The sequence below is a fragment of the Talaromyces amestolkiae genome (assembly GCF_001896365.1).
Source record: "Talaromyces amestolkiae strain CIB chromosome Unknown scaffold8.1, whole genome shotgun sequence".
NCBI classification, from domain to species: Eukaryota; Fungi; Ascomycota; class Eurotiomycetes; order Eurotiales; family Trichocomaceae; genus Talaromyces; species Talaromyces amestolkiae.
In genome coordinates this window covers 529,005-546,123 of record NW_024468044.1, presented here as the reverse complement: position 1 = coordinate 546,123, position 17,119 = coordinate 529,005, and the positions used below count along the sequence as shown (strand labels likewise).

The following is a 17,119-nucleotide window of genomic DNA, read 5'->3' as shown; positions in this document are numbered from 1 at the left end:
ATAGCCCTTCCACCAAACGCCCAATTGACCTCCCGCTACATCCTCACTTCAACAAGTAAGTGCTTTTTCTCCATCTATATTAATCTGCTTCTCTCTATCATTCCCATCCTGCAAAGAACGTGCAGACAACCTGCTCCCATCGTGACCCACGGAATTGCGCTGTGCTGAGTACCCCCTCCCCCCGCGCAAACGAGTATCTTCCCATCGCCGTCCCATACCCCTTCTATCATGTCATCTGCTTTGGGTGCGTTATTGACAGTCCATTTTGGCATGGCCATGGATTGAATACGCCACTCGGCACTAATAGTCGCAATCTTAGTCTGACCAGTATGAAAGACAGGCAGTGATCGAGTCGTACCATAAGCGCGAACTGAAAGAATTCAACGGACATCCAATCGCGACCTCGCTTCGATCCTCTCGACGGTTTGGAAACCCTTTTCGCTTCCATTGCGACTGCGCGCATACCAAGCTAGTTTCGACCAATGTGTCGCATTTCACTCCATGCGTCCCGGTAACCAGCCGTCGTTGATCAACATCCTGTCATATACGGGGAACGGCGAGCGGCATAGGTTTGCTACCTGCTAGAGAACCAGTACTGCCATCGATTCTATAGGGCACAATCTTAGCAACAAGAGCTGGGAGGATGGAGCAAGAGCGCTCCAATGGGTTTCGGCGGAACTCGCTGCAACATGGCGGTATTCATAGCCGCCCTGTTGAGCGACGACCAAGTAAGAAATCCTCCTCAAAAGATCGCCATGGCATAGTATATCCGGAAAGCTTTCAACAAGGCTCGATAAGAACGGTCACACCGGATTCTGCGTCCGAGGTTGGTAATCAGTCTTTCGTCTCCGAATCGGACCACCTTTCCACCAACCCTACCGTCTCCCCTCGCTCAACTGCCAGATCCAGAAATACAGACTGGGAACGACGTCGAGAATTTAGTCCCTATCAGTCTGCTGCTGATGATGACGACCTATCAAGTGAAAGCAAAAGCCAGCGTGCTCGGTCACGGACAACGACTTTAGAAGATCAACGGAGTGAAATATCACCCCATTTCCTATCTAGGGCGAGAAATAGGATCGGTTCAATAAACACCTCAGTGCCGTCGACCGATTCAAAAGATTCCGAGGATTCCGTGAGTTCCATAGGTTACCCCTCGGTTGTTCAATCACCAACCCATGCGGGCCAGTCTGGCAGTCGGCAACGTCTCCCCAAAGCACCCTCCGGAGGTCCTGCATTAATTACAGGAGTTTCCAGGAATCCTGCTGCGTTTGTGTCTCCACTATCCAATGCCGACTCTGCTAAAATCCTTCAACTAATGAAAACAACCTGCGGCCGAATGCATGGCATACTCTCTTTCCGAACGGCTACGAATGCGCAATGGACCTCCGGTTATTGTGCGATCAATGTGGCCACTGGTAGCTTGATATACCAAGCTAAAGGTGAAGTGGCCATGGCGAAAACATTGATTCCGGACCTTCGTGGCTGCCACGTTCGAACGATGTTTGACACTGAGCTTCAGTCGACATATCTAAGCGTTTCGACCTTCTCGTCCGGTCTGGGCATTCAACTTAAACCTCATGTCAATGAGACGTTCGACTCATGGCTTGCCGCATTATTATGTTGGCAGCCCATACGTCCCAAAGGTGTGCAGAACAAGAGAACGAAACCTCAATCAGTAGCAATTGGCGACCGTCGAATCGCAGACCGGCGACGGAATTCCGAAAGTACGGTGCAGAAGGAAGCCGCTATAATCAAGGTCGGCAAGATGCTTCTGTGGGAGAAGCCTAGCCCTTCTGGTGCACGTCCAGAATCTGGCTGGCAAGCATCCACGCAACATAGAAATCATAGAACGCATTCAACAGCATGGCAGAGGGTGAGCTGTACCTTGCAGGAAAACGGCTACTTCAAGCTCTTCACAGAGGCAGACGTATCTCTACTGGCAATTATTCATCTCTCGCAATTATCTCGATGTGCCATTCAACAGCTAGAACCGTCTGTTTTAGGTGACGAATATTGTATTGCAATCTACCCGCAATATGCTGCGCTGTCGGTCTCGGAAACTGCGTCTCGGCCTGTTTTTCTGTCATTAGAGAGCAGAGTTCTTTTCGAGGTTTGGTTTGTACTACTACGCGCCTTTACGATACCTGAACTGTACGGACCCGAGACTGCTGCTAGTGAAGACCCCAGTCGGTCACAGACCCTGATCAATCCTTCAGCCGGATCAACGACCGATATGTTCCGAATAGAGAGGGTGCTCTCTCTCCGTATCACGGAAGCAAAGCTCACAGGCAATAAGAACAAGACCGAAGAATCACCCAAAAGCAAGAAGCCGTTCGATCCAAATGAGAAGACTTTTGTTAGTGATTACTATACCGAAGTCCTTTTGGATGGTGAGATAAGGGCCAAAACGGCAGTCAAACAGAGAACATCCAACCCATTCTGGAGGGAGGAATTTGCTTTTCACGACCTACCTCCGATTCTCTCCAATGCATCTATACTTCTGAAGACATTGAATCCTGCTCAAAAGGACTGGACCCTTATCGCGCATGGTCCTTATAGTCTTGATGCTCAATCCAATCCCTTGAGCGTTCTTGACGATCTTGAATTATCGTCGCATGATGCAACTTCAGGACGGGTCGACTTGCGCTTGGACGAGCTCGAAACAGGAGTTGACCATGAGAAATGGTGGCCAATTATTGATGATAGGGATCAGGTTATGGGTGAGATGTACATGAAGGTTCGCTTGGACGAAATGATCGTTCTGATGTCCCATGAATACGAGCCCATGTCAGAGATCCTGCATATGTTTACCAACAACCTCACTATCAACATGATTCAGCTCGTGCCTACGGAGCTCACCCGCATATCTGAAATTCTCCTCAACATCTTTCAGGTATCAGGGCAAGCCGCAGACTGGATTTCGGCACTTGTTGAAGATGAGATCGATGGGTTTGATAGAGACACCACCTCAACTGCCCATCATCGATTCCGATACGGGACAAGAATACACTCTAATGACTCGAAAGAATCAGGACAAGACCGTGAGGTTATTGTGCGAGACCTCGGGCGCTCTGCGACAATCGAAGCTAACTTGCTTTTCCGGGGCAATTCATTGCTGACGAAAGCGCTTGATATGCACATGAGACGCCTGGGGAAGGACTACTTGGAAGAAACGATTGGAGACCGTATTCGTGACCTAGACGAAAGTGATCCCGAATGCGAGGTAGATCCTCTCAAGCTTCGATACAATCGACCAGAAGACTTGGAACGCAACTGGAGAAATCTCATCAGTCTCACCACCCTCTTTTGGAAATCTATTGCAGGCTCTGCATCACGATGTCCGCCAGAACTTCGTCGTATTTTCCGGCATGTAAGGGCTTGCGCGGAGGATCGTTATGGTGATTTCTTGCGATCAGTCACTTACAGCAGTGTTTCGGGATTCCTCTTTCTTCGATTTTTCTGCCCTGCCATACTGAATCCGAAGTTGTTTGGTTTGATGAAGGAGCACCCGCGACCTCGTGCTCAACGGACCTTAACTCTCATTGCCAAAGCACTTCAAGGCTTAGCAAACATGACAACCTTTGGTAGCAAGGAACCTTGGATGGAGCCTATGAATAAGTTCTTGCTGTCAAATCGCACTGCTTTTAAAGAATTTGTTGATTCTATCTGCGCAATCCCAGCAGAGCGACCAGCAGCTATTGTTACGCCACAATATGCCACGCCTATTCAGATCCTAGGGCGGTTACCGCCGACATCTCGCGAAGGCTTCCCAAGTCTTCCTTTCCTCATCGATCATGCCAGAAGCTTTGCAGCACTGACCAAGATATGGCTGCTAAAAGCACCGGAAAATTTGAACGAAATGGAAGATGTTGAACCAAGTGTAGCGAAATTTCATTCTCTAGCTCTCGAGCTTCAGCGACGAACCAAGGAATGTTTCAGCAAAGCCGAATCTGCCGAGCGTCCAAGCGGAAATCTCGAGATGAAATGGGAGGAATTGGTGGAATCGATGGATCGCTCTGTTACTTTCTACGATGAAGCCTCCAAACCAGCCACCCCCGCTGCTGAGACGCCACTCACAGCTCCAGCGGTTGTTTCTAGCCATCGTAACTCTATCGGTTACTTTGCGCCGAAACCTTCACTGCCGCGCCGATCAACTGACACAACTGCGGATGGTGATGACGAAACACCACCCAGCTCTTCTTCCGCGACTTGGGAGCATTACCGTCTTCCGTTCGCGGTAGGTCGATCGTCGGATCATCGTGAAAGCGGCACCAGTTCGAGAAATTCTTCGCAATATTCTTTAGAGAATCCGGACAGCTCTAAAAGCCGACAGTCAACGATAGGAAAGGAAGCATCCAGCAAGCTCCGACTTCTCGACTTTGTCCCAGGGCCGTCACGACGCAAGAACAAAGATTCTTTCAACAATAATAGTAATAATACACCATAAGTCGAATCGACGAAAACATCGATAAGTCGAACACGCATATGAAAGTTATAATTGCAAGATCAGACTTTTCGCTAATGCTCAACATGTAAGTGTGCTTTGCTACCTTCCTTCAATACCGTTTTCTAATATCTTTCTCCTAGGTACGACTATATACCAACATCGTCATTGATTTAATAGCTTTCGCATCCTATTTGTCTTATCTTCAAAGCATCGTCATTACGCTACCTGCACGATACTAATGCATTTCTCCACCATGATACGAAAAATTTTATTTCCTACAAGCATCTGTTCATTTCGGTGTTGGATACCCTTTCCTTTCCCCATTTTGCCTTTACCCTTTCTTTTCATTTCTCCTTTCTTTGACCGACGCACTATATCTAGAGATCTTTTGATTCTGTTTTAGGGCTTGGCTCTTGGATATTTGACTACTAACATTAAGAATGGTTCATTGCACTTACATCCAAAAGACGGAATCAGAATGGTGTTGTCTTTTTCTCTTTCTCTGTGGACTAAATACATAGGGTAGTCTTACAATCATACAATATTTGCTCACGCAGACAGACTTCCCATTTCTTATAGTACGTACAATACATATTCTACAACCAGCCATATAAATCAATCTACATCCATAAACATATCTTTCCACTCGCGGTTCCACCGGCTACCCAATTCTTACTCCTGTGGAAAACTGCCACTGCAGGCACGGCCGTGATGTCGTCACCGCCTAGTTGAGCTAACTGGTCGCCATTAGAAGTATAGATGTCAACGAAGCGGTTCATATTGGCAATGCAGAAGCGCTGTATGGCTGATTGCGGGGTTTGCTGCCAGTGTGGTCGGAGGCTACGGTACATATTAGCTTTGCAGTATAAAAGGAACTGGGAGAATACCAACGTACATTGTAACCCAACGGCCTGTCTGACAATTGTGTCGCACCACTGTATCAGGCTTCATTTCCTTGTCGTTGAGTCTATGTCCCGGTCTCCAAGATGCAATGCCCTTACTTCCAAAATTGTATAACTTGATAGAGTCATCGTACGACGAGGTGGCTACTTGACCGACACTATTGAACGCCGCATGCGATACGGATAATCGACTCTCATGTTCGCCTACAGGCTGTGGATCGGAATGAGACAGTTTCCTTATATCCCATACCCTCATTGTGCGGTCCAAGCTTGCAGTGGCAAAGAAATGCGGATGCGAGGGGAGCAATGAGAAGCCTCCTATTTTCTTCTCAGAGAGCTGCCATTCCTGAACCGACGAGGGCTTATGAGAGGCGCGTAGGTCGTAGCGATTGAAAAGACCGCTGAGTGTTGTCCAGTAGAGAACATTGGGGTCGTCAAATGCCATGTCAATGCTCGACACGGGTTCATCGGCCGCTGTTGTTGCTGGTGCCCATTTCTCTTCGGATGTCATTTTCTCTAGATCTAATTCTCGGATTGAGCTATCGTAGCTGGCGGTATAGAGCCGTGTCATCTTTTGTGGTGGTATTACCATAGAACTGATAGTGCGAGTATGCGGTTTGAGAGTTGTGATTGCCGGGTCAGGGTCATCGTAGTCGTCGTCATCTTCATCAAACTTTGGCCTTTTCTGCGATGCGTCAAGGACGCCTAAGTGGCCCATTTTGTCACCAGCAAATATCAGGGGTTTGGCTTCGGATGGATGGAAAGTCATTGTATATATGCGTTCTGGTGTGATTTTGATACCTGTGCAAATCTCGTATTAGTATCGTTCAACTTGCTTCAGTAAAACGATGTACGTACGACCCGGCGTCCACTGATCCCACAGCTCCAATGAATTCATTTCCTCTCTCAAAGCTTTGAGATCTTTATCTTTCGTGTTTTTAACATCCTCATCTCCGAACGTCCGTTCATAAGGCTTCGCAACACCCTTTGTAACCACATCAATTCCAATAAGAGCATCACCAGTTAATTTCTGTCCCGACACCAACATGTTATCAAGAGTAAAGAAATCAGATTTCCGCAATCTCTTCTCACGCTCGACTTTCTGTGCTTGCTCGAATGCTTCATCTGCTTTCCGCTTTGCGACTTCGCTATCTGCCTGAATGCCTCGTAAGCGGGACGACATGCGCCGCACGATTGGGGCTTCATCTTCCTTTTTCACGCGAGGAGCGGGTTTCTTTTTCGGTCGCGATGTAGTATCCTTGCTGCTGGGTTTGGGTGATGCTTTTGCGAAGAGACCGGATGATTGCGCTTCGAGGGTGAGCTTTTTGAGAAGCGCATCGCGTTCGGCGATGTTGGCGAGACGCTGTTTCTCGAACTCGGAGATCTCTTCTATCTGTGAGCGTGGCATAATGGACGTCGTACCTAAATCAGTACGGATGAGGGAGTGTGCGATATCCTTCGCGAGAAAAGTATCCTTATGTCATCTGGTTCGCAATGTGAGCTCGGATAAGACCAAAGATCGACGCGTAAAGAAGAACGGGAGAGTCGCGCTTGCACGTGACCATTTAAAGTGCTTTTGGCATCGTGACATTACGTTTCCAGATTAGCCTCCTTGATCTTGTTTATTTGAGGACCAACAGTTATCAATCTTGCATTGGGCCCTGTTCTTACAGCCCAAGAAGCCATCGGAAGGGTTTATAGCGACACAAGGTTGCAGTCAATGGATGTCAGACGCAACGACCTATGAAGAGTTTGGTTTGAGTTTATCGTATAGTACAGGAGTCAATTATACATCGTATCAATATAATCTGCTTTCTGCCCAGAAGGACAATCTAAATCTTCAAGCCCCAACTTCGTCCTAGACCGACAGCTGTTCCAGCCATGAATCCCATGTACGATTGCACATCACTGACTTTCTGACCAAGATATTGGCTATCCTCGAATCGTCGCTCGACAAATTTCTCGGTAGATGCGAATCCTGGACTAGTATCTTGTGTCATGATGACTTCTGCGCTCGCATAGACTGCAGATAATGAGAGACGTTTGGTGTACCACGAGCTGTCTAGCGAGGTGTCATCGGCGAGGTATAGTATATCGGACGAAAGCGAGTGTAGTTCGGATAGAGAAAGGGGAATGTTTCCTAATAATGACATGCGTGCAAGTGCCTAAAAATAGATGACAAGTTATTAGCATCTTCCATGAGCTACGGAACACTCCCAAAGTTAGACTTACGGCCTGCCAGCGATGGATAATCGGACCGTTCATTCTCAATCTTTCAATAACAAGGGTCTTAATCTTCTCGTCGACGCTCATTTGCTTCCCCTCAATCAAGCCGTTCTGCACCTTTGCGCGTAGGAGTCCACGTCTGCTTGCCAGCCAGTAGAGGACGAGATCCATCTCTTGTCTCGTGAATAGCTGTATTGATACGTCGAGGAATCCCATATCCCGAGCGCCCATAATCAGGGCATCTTTTGTGAATCCATGCTCGGGGATGTGCTCGAGGGCTGCTGCAAGAATTGTGGACTGAGAATTGGTGTATTCGTGAGTAGGGAGAGGCGCATGAAAACGAGAATGATAAGATCGGGTTGTGGGGGGTAGCGATCGAATGCTCATGCGATCGCATCCAGTCTGTCGGCAAGTAGTCTGATATTGTCTTGTGTTAATATTCCTGCTCGATGACCGAGTTGCCATGGCTTTTGGCAATGACATCCACGCCTTTGGTGCTGCAATGATCATTTTGGCACTTGGCCGACATCCGCAAATAGCAACCATTTTGTGACAAGGCTCACGTCAATTACTTTTATGTAGTATAAAATTGAATTGATGCTCGTTAGACTGGATTGAGAGTAGCAACACTTCTAGGTTGATCCAGAGGGCGAAGAAGGGTGACAAGGTCAGAGCTTCCGGAAATTGTCATTGGACGGGGAGGGCGATGGATCCGCGGATCTTCGCTTCGTACATCCGGATTATCAGCCATAGATTTCTCAAGCATCAATACATCCTTGATATTCAGATAGAAAAATACACATGGACCTTTTCTTTAAACGACCCAATATTCTGCTCAGTTTCTTACAGATAGGGTCCCTTCGTGAAAGCCCAAATGTCTGTTGGGGGACTCCAGGACTCAGCATCTAAACCAAGTACAGCGTGCATTCCAAACCCAAGCTAAGTTACTTAAAAAGTCGAGTTCATTATTGGGGCAAAATAGACGATAATATGGTTGATTTTTCGAGTTAGCACGTCCAAGCCATACGACTTTGCAACAAGTACTCTAATGGCTTTCCAGACCTCGTATCATTCCTGATGGCATGAATTCACCAACGTGTAACTAGACAGAAGCACGAGGCTGAGTCAGATTATCAAACAATGTCGCCAAGCAGAGCCCCTCAATGTACGAAATACACATTCATGAGGGGCTTTCAGCTCGGAAAAGACAAGGAGAAACTATATGCAAGGTGCCACCGAAGAACCAACTATACAGTATCCATCACGTTTGAATGAGTCATGCAAACTGTCCGGTCTGGCAATTGGTAGGTCATCAGCACATGCACACAGTGCAGGTGCAACCCCTAATGCACTGTAAGCAGGGTAGTCATTGGATAAGCAACGGCACAGCGAATACCCTTGACCCCGGCGAGTTGCCGCCAGAAGAATAGTACGCATCTGCCGTCAACCCATAGCACAACGGAAGAGCGTGGAAATATAATACCGGCAGAGGTGATTCGAAGTCGTTTATCGTTCGTAGAAGAGGTTAAAGTAATCTATTGGCCAGATAACGGCAGCAGTTGACATTGAAGAGGCACAGATCGATTCTTCAACTGGCTGGAGGCATTGCATTAGCTGCTCGCAATGGTTGAGGGCGACAGATCCTACTTAGCCTGGATTCTAAAGCAGCTGCAGTGGTAGTATTTGAACAACCAGTTATTGGTTCTGTCCCACTTCCCCCCTTCTTATTTTCAATTTCACACTGCTTCCGAGGAAAGGCATATGTAATCCTTGGGTGTTGTACGAGGTCTTTTGCATATTGAGTGTTGCGATTGTTGATACACTCTCTAATAGGCCGACCTGAGATAGATAATGTTTCGCGGACTTCGCTATTCGAGGTTTGTTTTCACGATTGGTCGTCTCGCAATAGAGGATACGGAGTTTGCAGCATATCCCATGATATCGTCTGCAGTTGAATGGGCTGGCTGAAGTCTCACTCAACTTCCCCACTAGCCAAGAAGCAGCTGCAGTTGGGTTCTTATAAGTTGCCAGAGTACCCGCGACACCGCAGGTGCTGGTGTTAGTAGTGAATCACGACTGGTATGTAGGTTGGAAACAGAACCATCCAGGCTTCCTCCATGGGCATCGTAGGATATCGGGGTGTTATCAGCGATGGGCACCTCAAGAAATAGTTGAAAATCTCTGAATCCGTTCTCCCTAGAGAATCTTGGTCAAGGCAGGGACGTATGTATCTGCTTGTAGACTACATTGCAATGCTTCTTTCCCATGGAACGAGACGATATATTATGTAATCACTGTAATGACGATGATTATTACACATCGTTACTAGTTGAGGTGTGATTCATCTCTTTAATTGGCTATAGTTCAGCATAACGGCTGTGTGACTGTATTGCAACGTAATGGAGAATTAATTACCTGGCTGGTATGTAGCCTGAGGATTCAGGAAGCAAGTGGCCGGCCCGCCAAGACGGGCTCCTTCCCGACGACGAAAGATGCAACAAACGCTGATGATTTCATTTTCATTCCCCATCTTCGACTTTGGCTGCTTCTGCTCGTCGATTGTTCAATCATCTTCGCCTTGTCATCACTCAGAGCAACTAAAATAGTCTACAAAGAGGCTCGTTCTAGGTCAGTGGATTCCCCCCATCGAGTCATACGCGCGTTCAACTGCTTCTCGGCTTGCTGTGACCTCTCGGACGTCGCAGCGAGGTGAAACAGACCGACTGCTGCGTACAACGCGTCAACCCATACGCGCTGCGCTGAAAGGCTGCGTCTGGCTAAATTAATTTTTGATTATTCCTTTTTCTTTTTCTTTGGCCCTGATTCATCAGTCAATCCATACAAGGCCCCTCCTTTTGCTCCCACACCCCCCTTCTACACCAAATCGGTCGTCAATGGGCCGAACTTGCAGCAGCTAATCAAAAACCGCTCTCAATGTTACAGCTGCTGCCAAGGGCTCCTGCTTTATCGTCTGTCGCCTAAGCCTCAGTGTTTCGCCCTGTGTCTGCGCTGTGATTGATTTACCTCTTTGATTCCCCCCCCTCCTTGTCCCCGTCGCCCATTCTTCGTTTCTCCTACACTACATGATCAGATCCATCGCTCATCTGTCCGTTCCGATCTCTGCTGTGTAGCGCACGAGTTCCCACTGTTATGCTGCCTGCTGTGTCCAAGTACCTATCAACTAACAGCTCTCAGCGCCTGTCAAAAGTTGGTCTTGCTCCCGGTCTTGCACTCTATTCGCCTGAGATCCCTGTCCACAGGGACCGTTCCTTGACGTCTAGGACGTACAAGCGCTCCGTCGGCTTCGTGGTTCGCCCACTCAAGTGTCTCGCTCATCAGTCACTCACTCCCACCGTGCAGCGCAGCCTTCCTGCGCTTTCCCACCTTACCTTTTACAATTGCAACTCGAACGGACGCCGCCAATTATTGCATTCATTAATCATGGGTAGGCTATAATCTTTTTCTTCGTACTCCCCCACTGCATCACCTCTGTTCTGCCTGATCAACATCTTCTTTTCTTCTTTTCTGTTTCTGTCCTAGGATATTTGCGACAATCCTTTATTTTCGATTTGTGTTCCTTCTCATTCCAACGCGCGCATTCCCTCGTGCAGGTAACACCTTTCACAAACTCACTCCGAGTGATCACCGATCATTTCCCTCTTTCTCCCCTCCCTTCCCCCGATATAGCCGGCTGGTCTAGCCCACCTCCAACCCGCGCTCCCTGTCTTGGCTTCTGTACGTGCAGTTGAAAATTCGCCAACAAGGCGATTATCTCAGCATCGGCTGTCGGTGCCTGCGCAGTGATGCCAATTTGATCAGTTGCGGACCGGGCCATGGTTCAACTTACCAGTCACTTCTCTATGTTACCATCGTTTATTTTCTTCTATTCATTGTTTTCTCTTCTGCGCAACATTGACACTTGACAAACTCGTGTGTACTAACACTTCGATTCCAAAAAACAGCTGACGTATACCGACCGAATCAAGTGAGTAACTTGCGATTTCTTTTCGTACCTCCCACCGCATATTTCTAGGTCTCGGCATGTGTCGCAAGATAATCCTACTACCAATACTATCATCCGTGCGGCTCTTTTCAGGAATGGCGATTCTCAGCGCCGTACTGACTTGCTACCCTGATCGTATCGCGGACATCACTCACCACTTCTGAAGCACACAATTTTCCCTTGTCGCCTTCTCTGGACTTGGGGCCGCTACTCATTCCTATCCATGACGTGACCATCGGTTTTACCCTACGAATTGCACTGACCGTACACAGCGCGACAGGACTCGTTCTCCTCGTGGTGACCGTGGTCGTCGCTCCCGAAGTCCTCGTCGGTCCCGTCGTTCATATTCTCGCAGTCGCTCTCTGAGCCGTGAAGATTACCATCGCAGCGAGCGCAGAGACAGATCGCCCATGAGCGGTGCCGGTGGAGCTTCTGGAGGACACGCGGGCTCTACCTACGGTGGGCGAGGAGGTCCACCATCCGGAAGATCGTTAGAAGATCGTTCAGTAGCCCGAGAGCATATGATGCAGTCTGTTCGAGACTCTTCCCAGCAAGACCGTCGTGTCTATGTTGGCAATCTATCGTACGATGTGAAATGGCATCATTTGAAAGACTTCATGAGACAGGGTGAGTGCTCCCATTTGCAAGATTAGCTCTCGACCTCTCGATCCTGGCTAATCACGTTTCATGATCCAGCTGGAGAGGTTCTCTTTGCCGATGTTTTATTACTTCCGAATGGAATGTCTAAGGTGGGCGCCAACGCGTAGAAATGGCTGGTTCTTTTCTGGTTTTCTTTCTGGTTACTTTGATGGACTGTTGGGTTGACGGGTTGGGACACGGCTGTCCGGTATTTGTAGGGCTGCGGGTGAGTTATCAGCATATTTGATTTCTTCAGCATCAAGAGTGTTGCTAAAGCGTGACTACTAGGATTGTGGAATATGCAACGAGGGAGCAAGCTCAGCATGCAGTGAATACGCTCAGCAACCAGAACCTCATGGGGCGCCTCGTTTACGTTCGCGAGGTAATTACCGTCATCAGATTAAATTGGGATCGAATTCTTGATACTAATATCGGTATCAAATTATAGGACCGCGAAGCCGAACCTCGCTTTGCTGGCCAACAGAGAGACGCTGGTGCTGGTAGAGGAGGCCCCGGAGGTGCCGGTGGGGCTGCGGGCCGTCAGATATATATCACCAATGTTTGTTCCGTCCTCTTTGAAACGTTTTGATTCTGCCTTTTCAACAGTTTGGGGGTGTATTGACATGAAATGTCTACCTCTAGCTACCTTTCAATGTCGGCTGGCAAGACTTGAAGGATCTTTTCCGTCAAGCTGGTAAGTGCGAGATATCTGACTTCATATCACAGAACCTTTCTTTGAATTGAAAGTCGGAATTGACCAGAAGATTTTCACAGCTCAACAAGGCGCCGTCATCCGGGCCGATGTCCTAAGTGACCCAAGCGGACGCCCCAAGGGTACTGGTATTGTTGTCTTTGAATCCGCCGATGATGCCCGAGTTGCTATCCAACAATTCAATGGCTACGATTGGCAAGGACGAATCCTTGAGGTTCGCGAAGATCGATATGCAGGTGGCGGTGGTGGTGGTGGTGGTTTCGGCGGTGGTTTCGGCGGCGGTCGCGGCGGATTCGGAGGTGGCTTTGGCGGCGGTCGTGGAGGCTTCGGTGGCCGTGGTGGTTTTGGCGGACGAGGTGGATTCGGGGGACCAGGCGGTTATGGTGGAAGAGGTGGCTTTGGCGGCGGCGGCGGTGGTGGTAATTACGGCGGCGGTTTCGACTCTGCCCCTGCCCCTCCACCAGGGCCTCCTGACCCTTTCACTGACTACGCTACCTCTGGCGGTGACAAGAGCGCCGTGATCTACGTCCGCAACGTGAGTCTTTATCATATTAAAGCAAATTGACTTGAAGATATCCTACTAACAAGATATCTATCAGCTTCCCTGGTCGACTTGCAACGAAGATCTGGTTGATCTGTTTACCACGATTGGCAAGGTTGAACGTGCAGAAATCCAGTATGAGGGCAATGGCCGCTCTCGCGGAACTGGTGTGGTTGAATTTGATAGTCCTGAAACCGCTGAGACCGCAATCTGTAAGTACAAGAGGCTTTTTCGCTTGCTGTTAATGGCGATGAGAAAGAAGTATGCTGACTGATAAATGTAGCCAAGTTCACCGGTTACCAATACGGTGGTCGTCCTTTGGGAATCACATTCGTCCGATATGTCCATCCTCCTGGCTCAGGCGAGGTTGGAGACGTGGGTGACGAATCAGCCGGCATGACTCAGGACCAAATGATGTAACCTAAATCTCCCACAGATGTGTTGATTTGATTCACTTATTATCAACATTACTTTTTTATTCTTCTTGGAAGCGGGAAATTCAGCCACATTGCAAATCTTTTTCGCTACTGAGGTGTGATGAGTGTTCGCAGTGTGGGTGTGACTACCTTGCACATTCCCTTTTTATTAGTCTCGGTACTTTTTTTGCTTCATCCTTTTACCCATTTCATCCTTTATTGAAAATTTGTTTTGCTCAAGAGAAAATTTCAAGGTCGCAATGTACAAATCATGGTGTCTTGCGCGTGTGTACGATACGATTACCCCAAAGTACGCCTGAATTTGACTCATTTATTCCTTTTTATTCCTCATTTTGTAGTATGTACGCTAAACCGAATCAGGATGGGGTTAGGGCTCTAATCATGAGCGGCTAATCTAAGCACCTTTCGTATGGCCTCAGACGACATCTCGACTTGCTCTGGCTCTTGCTCTTGCTCTTGCTCTTGTTTACCCTTAGCTTTTAGACAGTCCTAGACTAGCATGGATACCAAACCGCATCGTACAGGACAAAGGTTTTTGGCCTGCCGCTAACAACATTGGAATTTCATGAGCTGAGCGAAATAGGTATACATTGATCCTCATCAATTTTGAAATCACCGACTGTCTCTCACCAATGTCCCTGGAGGTCCTTAAACTAATATTAAGACAAGGAAATCTACCGTACACGTTGTTTTCAGCTGTAGCGTTCGGCTTTGTTTTCCGAATTGAATGATGTCGGTACACCAGGTGTAAAACTAGGTCAAATTTATACAGATGGAATACCTTGTCATTCATTGATTCTTAGACGAAGATATAAACCTCTTCGCAACTACCGATGTACAATGAAAATCCTGAATTGTTTTCTGTCTCAAGGTTCTATTGATTTTGTGTCGGTTTTACTCTAGACGTCCTGACTCATAGAAGACTATCAAAGAACTAATCCATCCAGCGGCATTGAGCTCGGTTGAAACTAATCATTGTAACATTAATTCCTTTCATCTATCTTGTCTGAAGCTATTCGTGAATGCCAATGACTTATATACCCCACCGACTCTTGTTACTTGAGACAATGTAAGTGGAGTCACAGTACACAACAAAATCCCTACCAGCCATGACAACTTAAGAATTGTGGTATAAAAGGGATCAATTGCGCTGTAGCTATCTCCTTCATCTTCATAAAATGTCGTGTCTATCAATTTTTACCTATTATTTGAGCAAAGCTAAGTATTAAAACCACATCTACTTCAATATGACTTCCGTACCGAGGAGCTATTGCGAGTATTCTGACGAGGAAGTCGAGGCAGCAAGAAGATACGAAGGTGCACAGAGAGCATTATGGGAATTCAGAGTGGACGAGTATGCCCGCGAGTTTTACGAGGATGTAAGATCCCCAACGCCAGATGATCCCTTCGAATTAACTTGTACTGTGACGCTGGATGGGGAACAATATAAATGCACTTTCGACGTCGAGCTATGGGAGATCGATCCCGCTCGTTCTCGTTCCCGCGTAAACTGGGATTTGCCGGGAAAAGTCGAGGTTACCTATATTGCAGACGGATCGATCCGAAGACACAAAACTATTGATTTGATATTAGAAGACCAATACGGGTCTGGAACTGTTGGGATCTTCATAGACAATTGGGACGACATGGAAATGGATATCTTATGGAACGACTACCTTCTCATTTTCCTTAAATTCGATGAGAATACAATCARATATCATAATCCTGACACTCCTTACCTGCTAGAGGTAGTCGAAGACGTGGTGAAGCGTCATTTCGAGATCTACGCCAGTCCCCAAGCGAGCCGAGGACGAGAATTTGAGGGTTATGGATTTGTTAACAATGAAGAAGAGGCTGACGAGATACCAAGCCTGTCGCAGTCCGACGCGTCCTCCGTGTCATACTGATCGAGAGTATTCCGCGGTAGAAGAATCTATCACATTACAAATGCCGGTAAGTAGTAGCGGGATCATTCACCTCAGGGACAGAATTGGTAAGAGGAGACCGAGTGTATTGCCGCTGGCTTTTGATTTGATATATCGACAAAAAGTTACCATTCTTCTGAGAGAATAAAGAATGGCTGTTACAGCAACGCAAGAGGTTATTTGCCAGTTCTCCGTAGCTCTGACAAGTTCTGAATCTGAGATGGTCACCAAATGCAGATCATTTATCGAAGTGGTCGACTGATCGGATTTTCAAAGCTGTATAGACAGGTATACTTTTAGCTATAAAAATTCCTGGTAGCGGGATTCTACAAATAATTCGATCAAATGCGACGATCAGGATAGCATAGTAAAACTCCATGATATATGTAGGGCGACTGCAATCACTGCTATGTACAAAAGCTTACCACTAAGGAAACACGGATAACAAGGCAAAGAGCAAAATATTCGGATGAAGGAGTGCTATCAATTACCTGAGTCAATTGACAATTATGTCAAAGTATCTGAAAAACCCTGTCGAAGACAGGCATGTTGAATCACAAATGAGATGTAAAAGGCTTCGAATGCAATGTGGTTTTATTGTGTTCTCCATTGAAGCACAATATTTTTTCAACGCTGAAGACATTCCTCTGTCAGGCCTTACTCGTCGATTGAGGAAACCAAGAACACAAACTACGTCGACTTCAACATGTCTCTCATGCCGAGACCACTTTCTGAGCAAGCTTTAGAGGATGAAAGGCGTCGTGAAGCGGAAAAAGAGAACAATTCGAGAACATCGTGAAAGGGTCAACGATTATTTTCTACCAAGGAATCGATACGTCGAATGGTCTCGTCCGTGTAATTCCTACCTTGAAGCAGGACGTACAAAAGTTCATTTGGAGGTTCAAGGTTCGGCTCTACGAGCGCGTGGACGTACATATGATGGTACCCTTACATTGGGAGACGCCGGGACGGTTGTTTGCACCTTCAGAGTAACAACTTACACTCTCTTCTCTTTCTTCTGAAGCAGCGCTATGATTTGGGGGTCTATCTACGGCTAGATCTAGAGTAAACCTGGCTCGCATAATTCTCTCCTGTAGGTATCGCGCATTCACAAGATTGATACTCTTGTAAATTACGTGCACTGTATCAATGCACTAAGCCTTCTTTGATATGAGCTAGACTAAAGATAACGACAGATTTGCAGCATCCTGGATTGTGATTCGAATCTGATATGACTGGACCTGTTGCAACCCATCTTCAATATGAAGATTCCAGTCAGACATC

General features: G+C 47.2%; 5 protein-coding genes across 5 annotated transcripts; 3 read left to right on the top strand and 2 right to left on the bottom strand.

Annotated features, from left to right (window-relative positions):
- Positions 1-643: 643 nt before the first annotated feature.
- BHQ10_004743 (uncharacterized protein) lies at positions 644-4,450 on the top strand (the record flags this gene model as incomplete). Its single annotated transcript, XM_040877142.1, has 1 exon — positions 644-4,450. One exon carries the CDS (start codon positions 644-646, stop codon positions 4,448-4,450), a length of 3,807 nt encoding a protein of 1,268 aa, XP_040733247.1.
- Positions 4,451-5,070: 620 nt separating this feature from the next.
- On the bottom strand, positions 5,071-6,760 carry BHQ10_004742 (uncharacterized protein; the record flags this gene model as incomplete). The annotated part of the gene is made up of 3 exons (XM_040877141.1): positions 5,071-5,290; positions 5,346-6,153; positions 6,211-6,760. The coding sequence occupies 3 exons, from the start codon at positions 6,758-6,760 to the stop codon at positions 5,071-5,073; spliced, it is 1,578 nt and encodes a 525-aa protein (XP_040733246.1).
- Positions 6,761-7,184: 424 nt separating this feature from the next.
- Positions 7,185-8,088, bottom strand: BHQ10_004741 (uncharacterized protein; the record flags this gene model as incomplete). The annotated part of the gene is made up of 2 exons (XM_040877140.1): positions 7,185-7,517; positions 7,585-8,088. 2 exons carry the CDS (start codon positions 8,086-8,088, stop codon positions 7,185-7,187), a joined length of 837 nt encoding a protein of 278 aa, XP_040733245.1.
- Positions 8,089-10,728: 2,640 nt separating this feature from the next.
- BHQ10_004740 (uncharacterized protein) lies at positions 10,729-13,893 on the top strand (the record flags this gene model as incomplete). The annotated part of the gene is made up of 10 exons (XM_040877139.1): positions 10,729-10,887; positions 11,854-12,208; positions 12,278-12,330; positions 12,439-12,446; positions 12,509-12,602; positions 12,669-12,779; positions 12,863-12,914; positions 12,968-13,467; positions 13,532-13,685; positions 13,757-13,893. 10 exons carry the CDS (start codon positions 10,729-10,731, stop codon positions 13,891-13,893), a joined length of 1,623 nt encoding a protein of 540 aa, XP_040733244.1.
- A 1,264-nt stretch (positions 13,894-15,157) lies between these two features.
- BHQ10_004739 (uncharacterized protein) lies at positions 15,158-15,817 on the top strand (the record flags this gene model as incomplete). Its single annotated transcript, XM_040877137.1, has 1 exon — positions 15,158-15,817. The coding sequence occupies one exon, from the start codon at positions 15,158-15,160 to the stop codon at positions 15,815-15,817; it is 660 nt and encodes a 219-aa protein (XP_040733243.1).
- Positions 15,818-17,119: the final 1,302 nt, after the last annotated feature.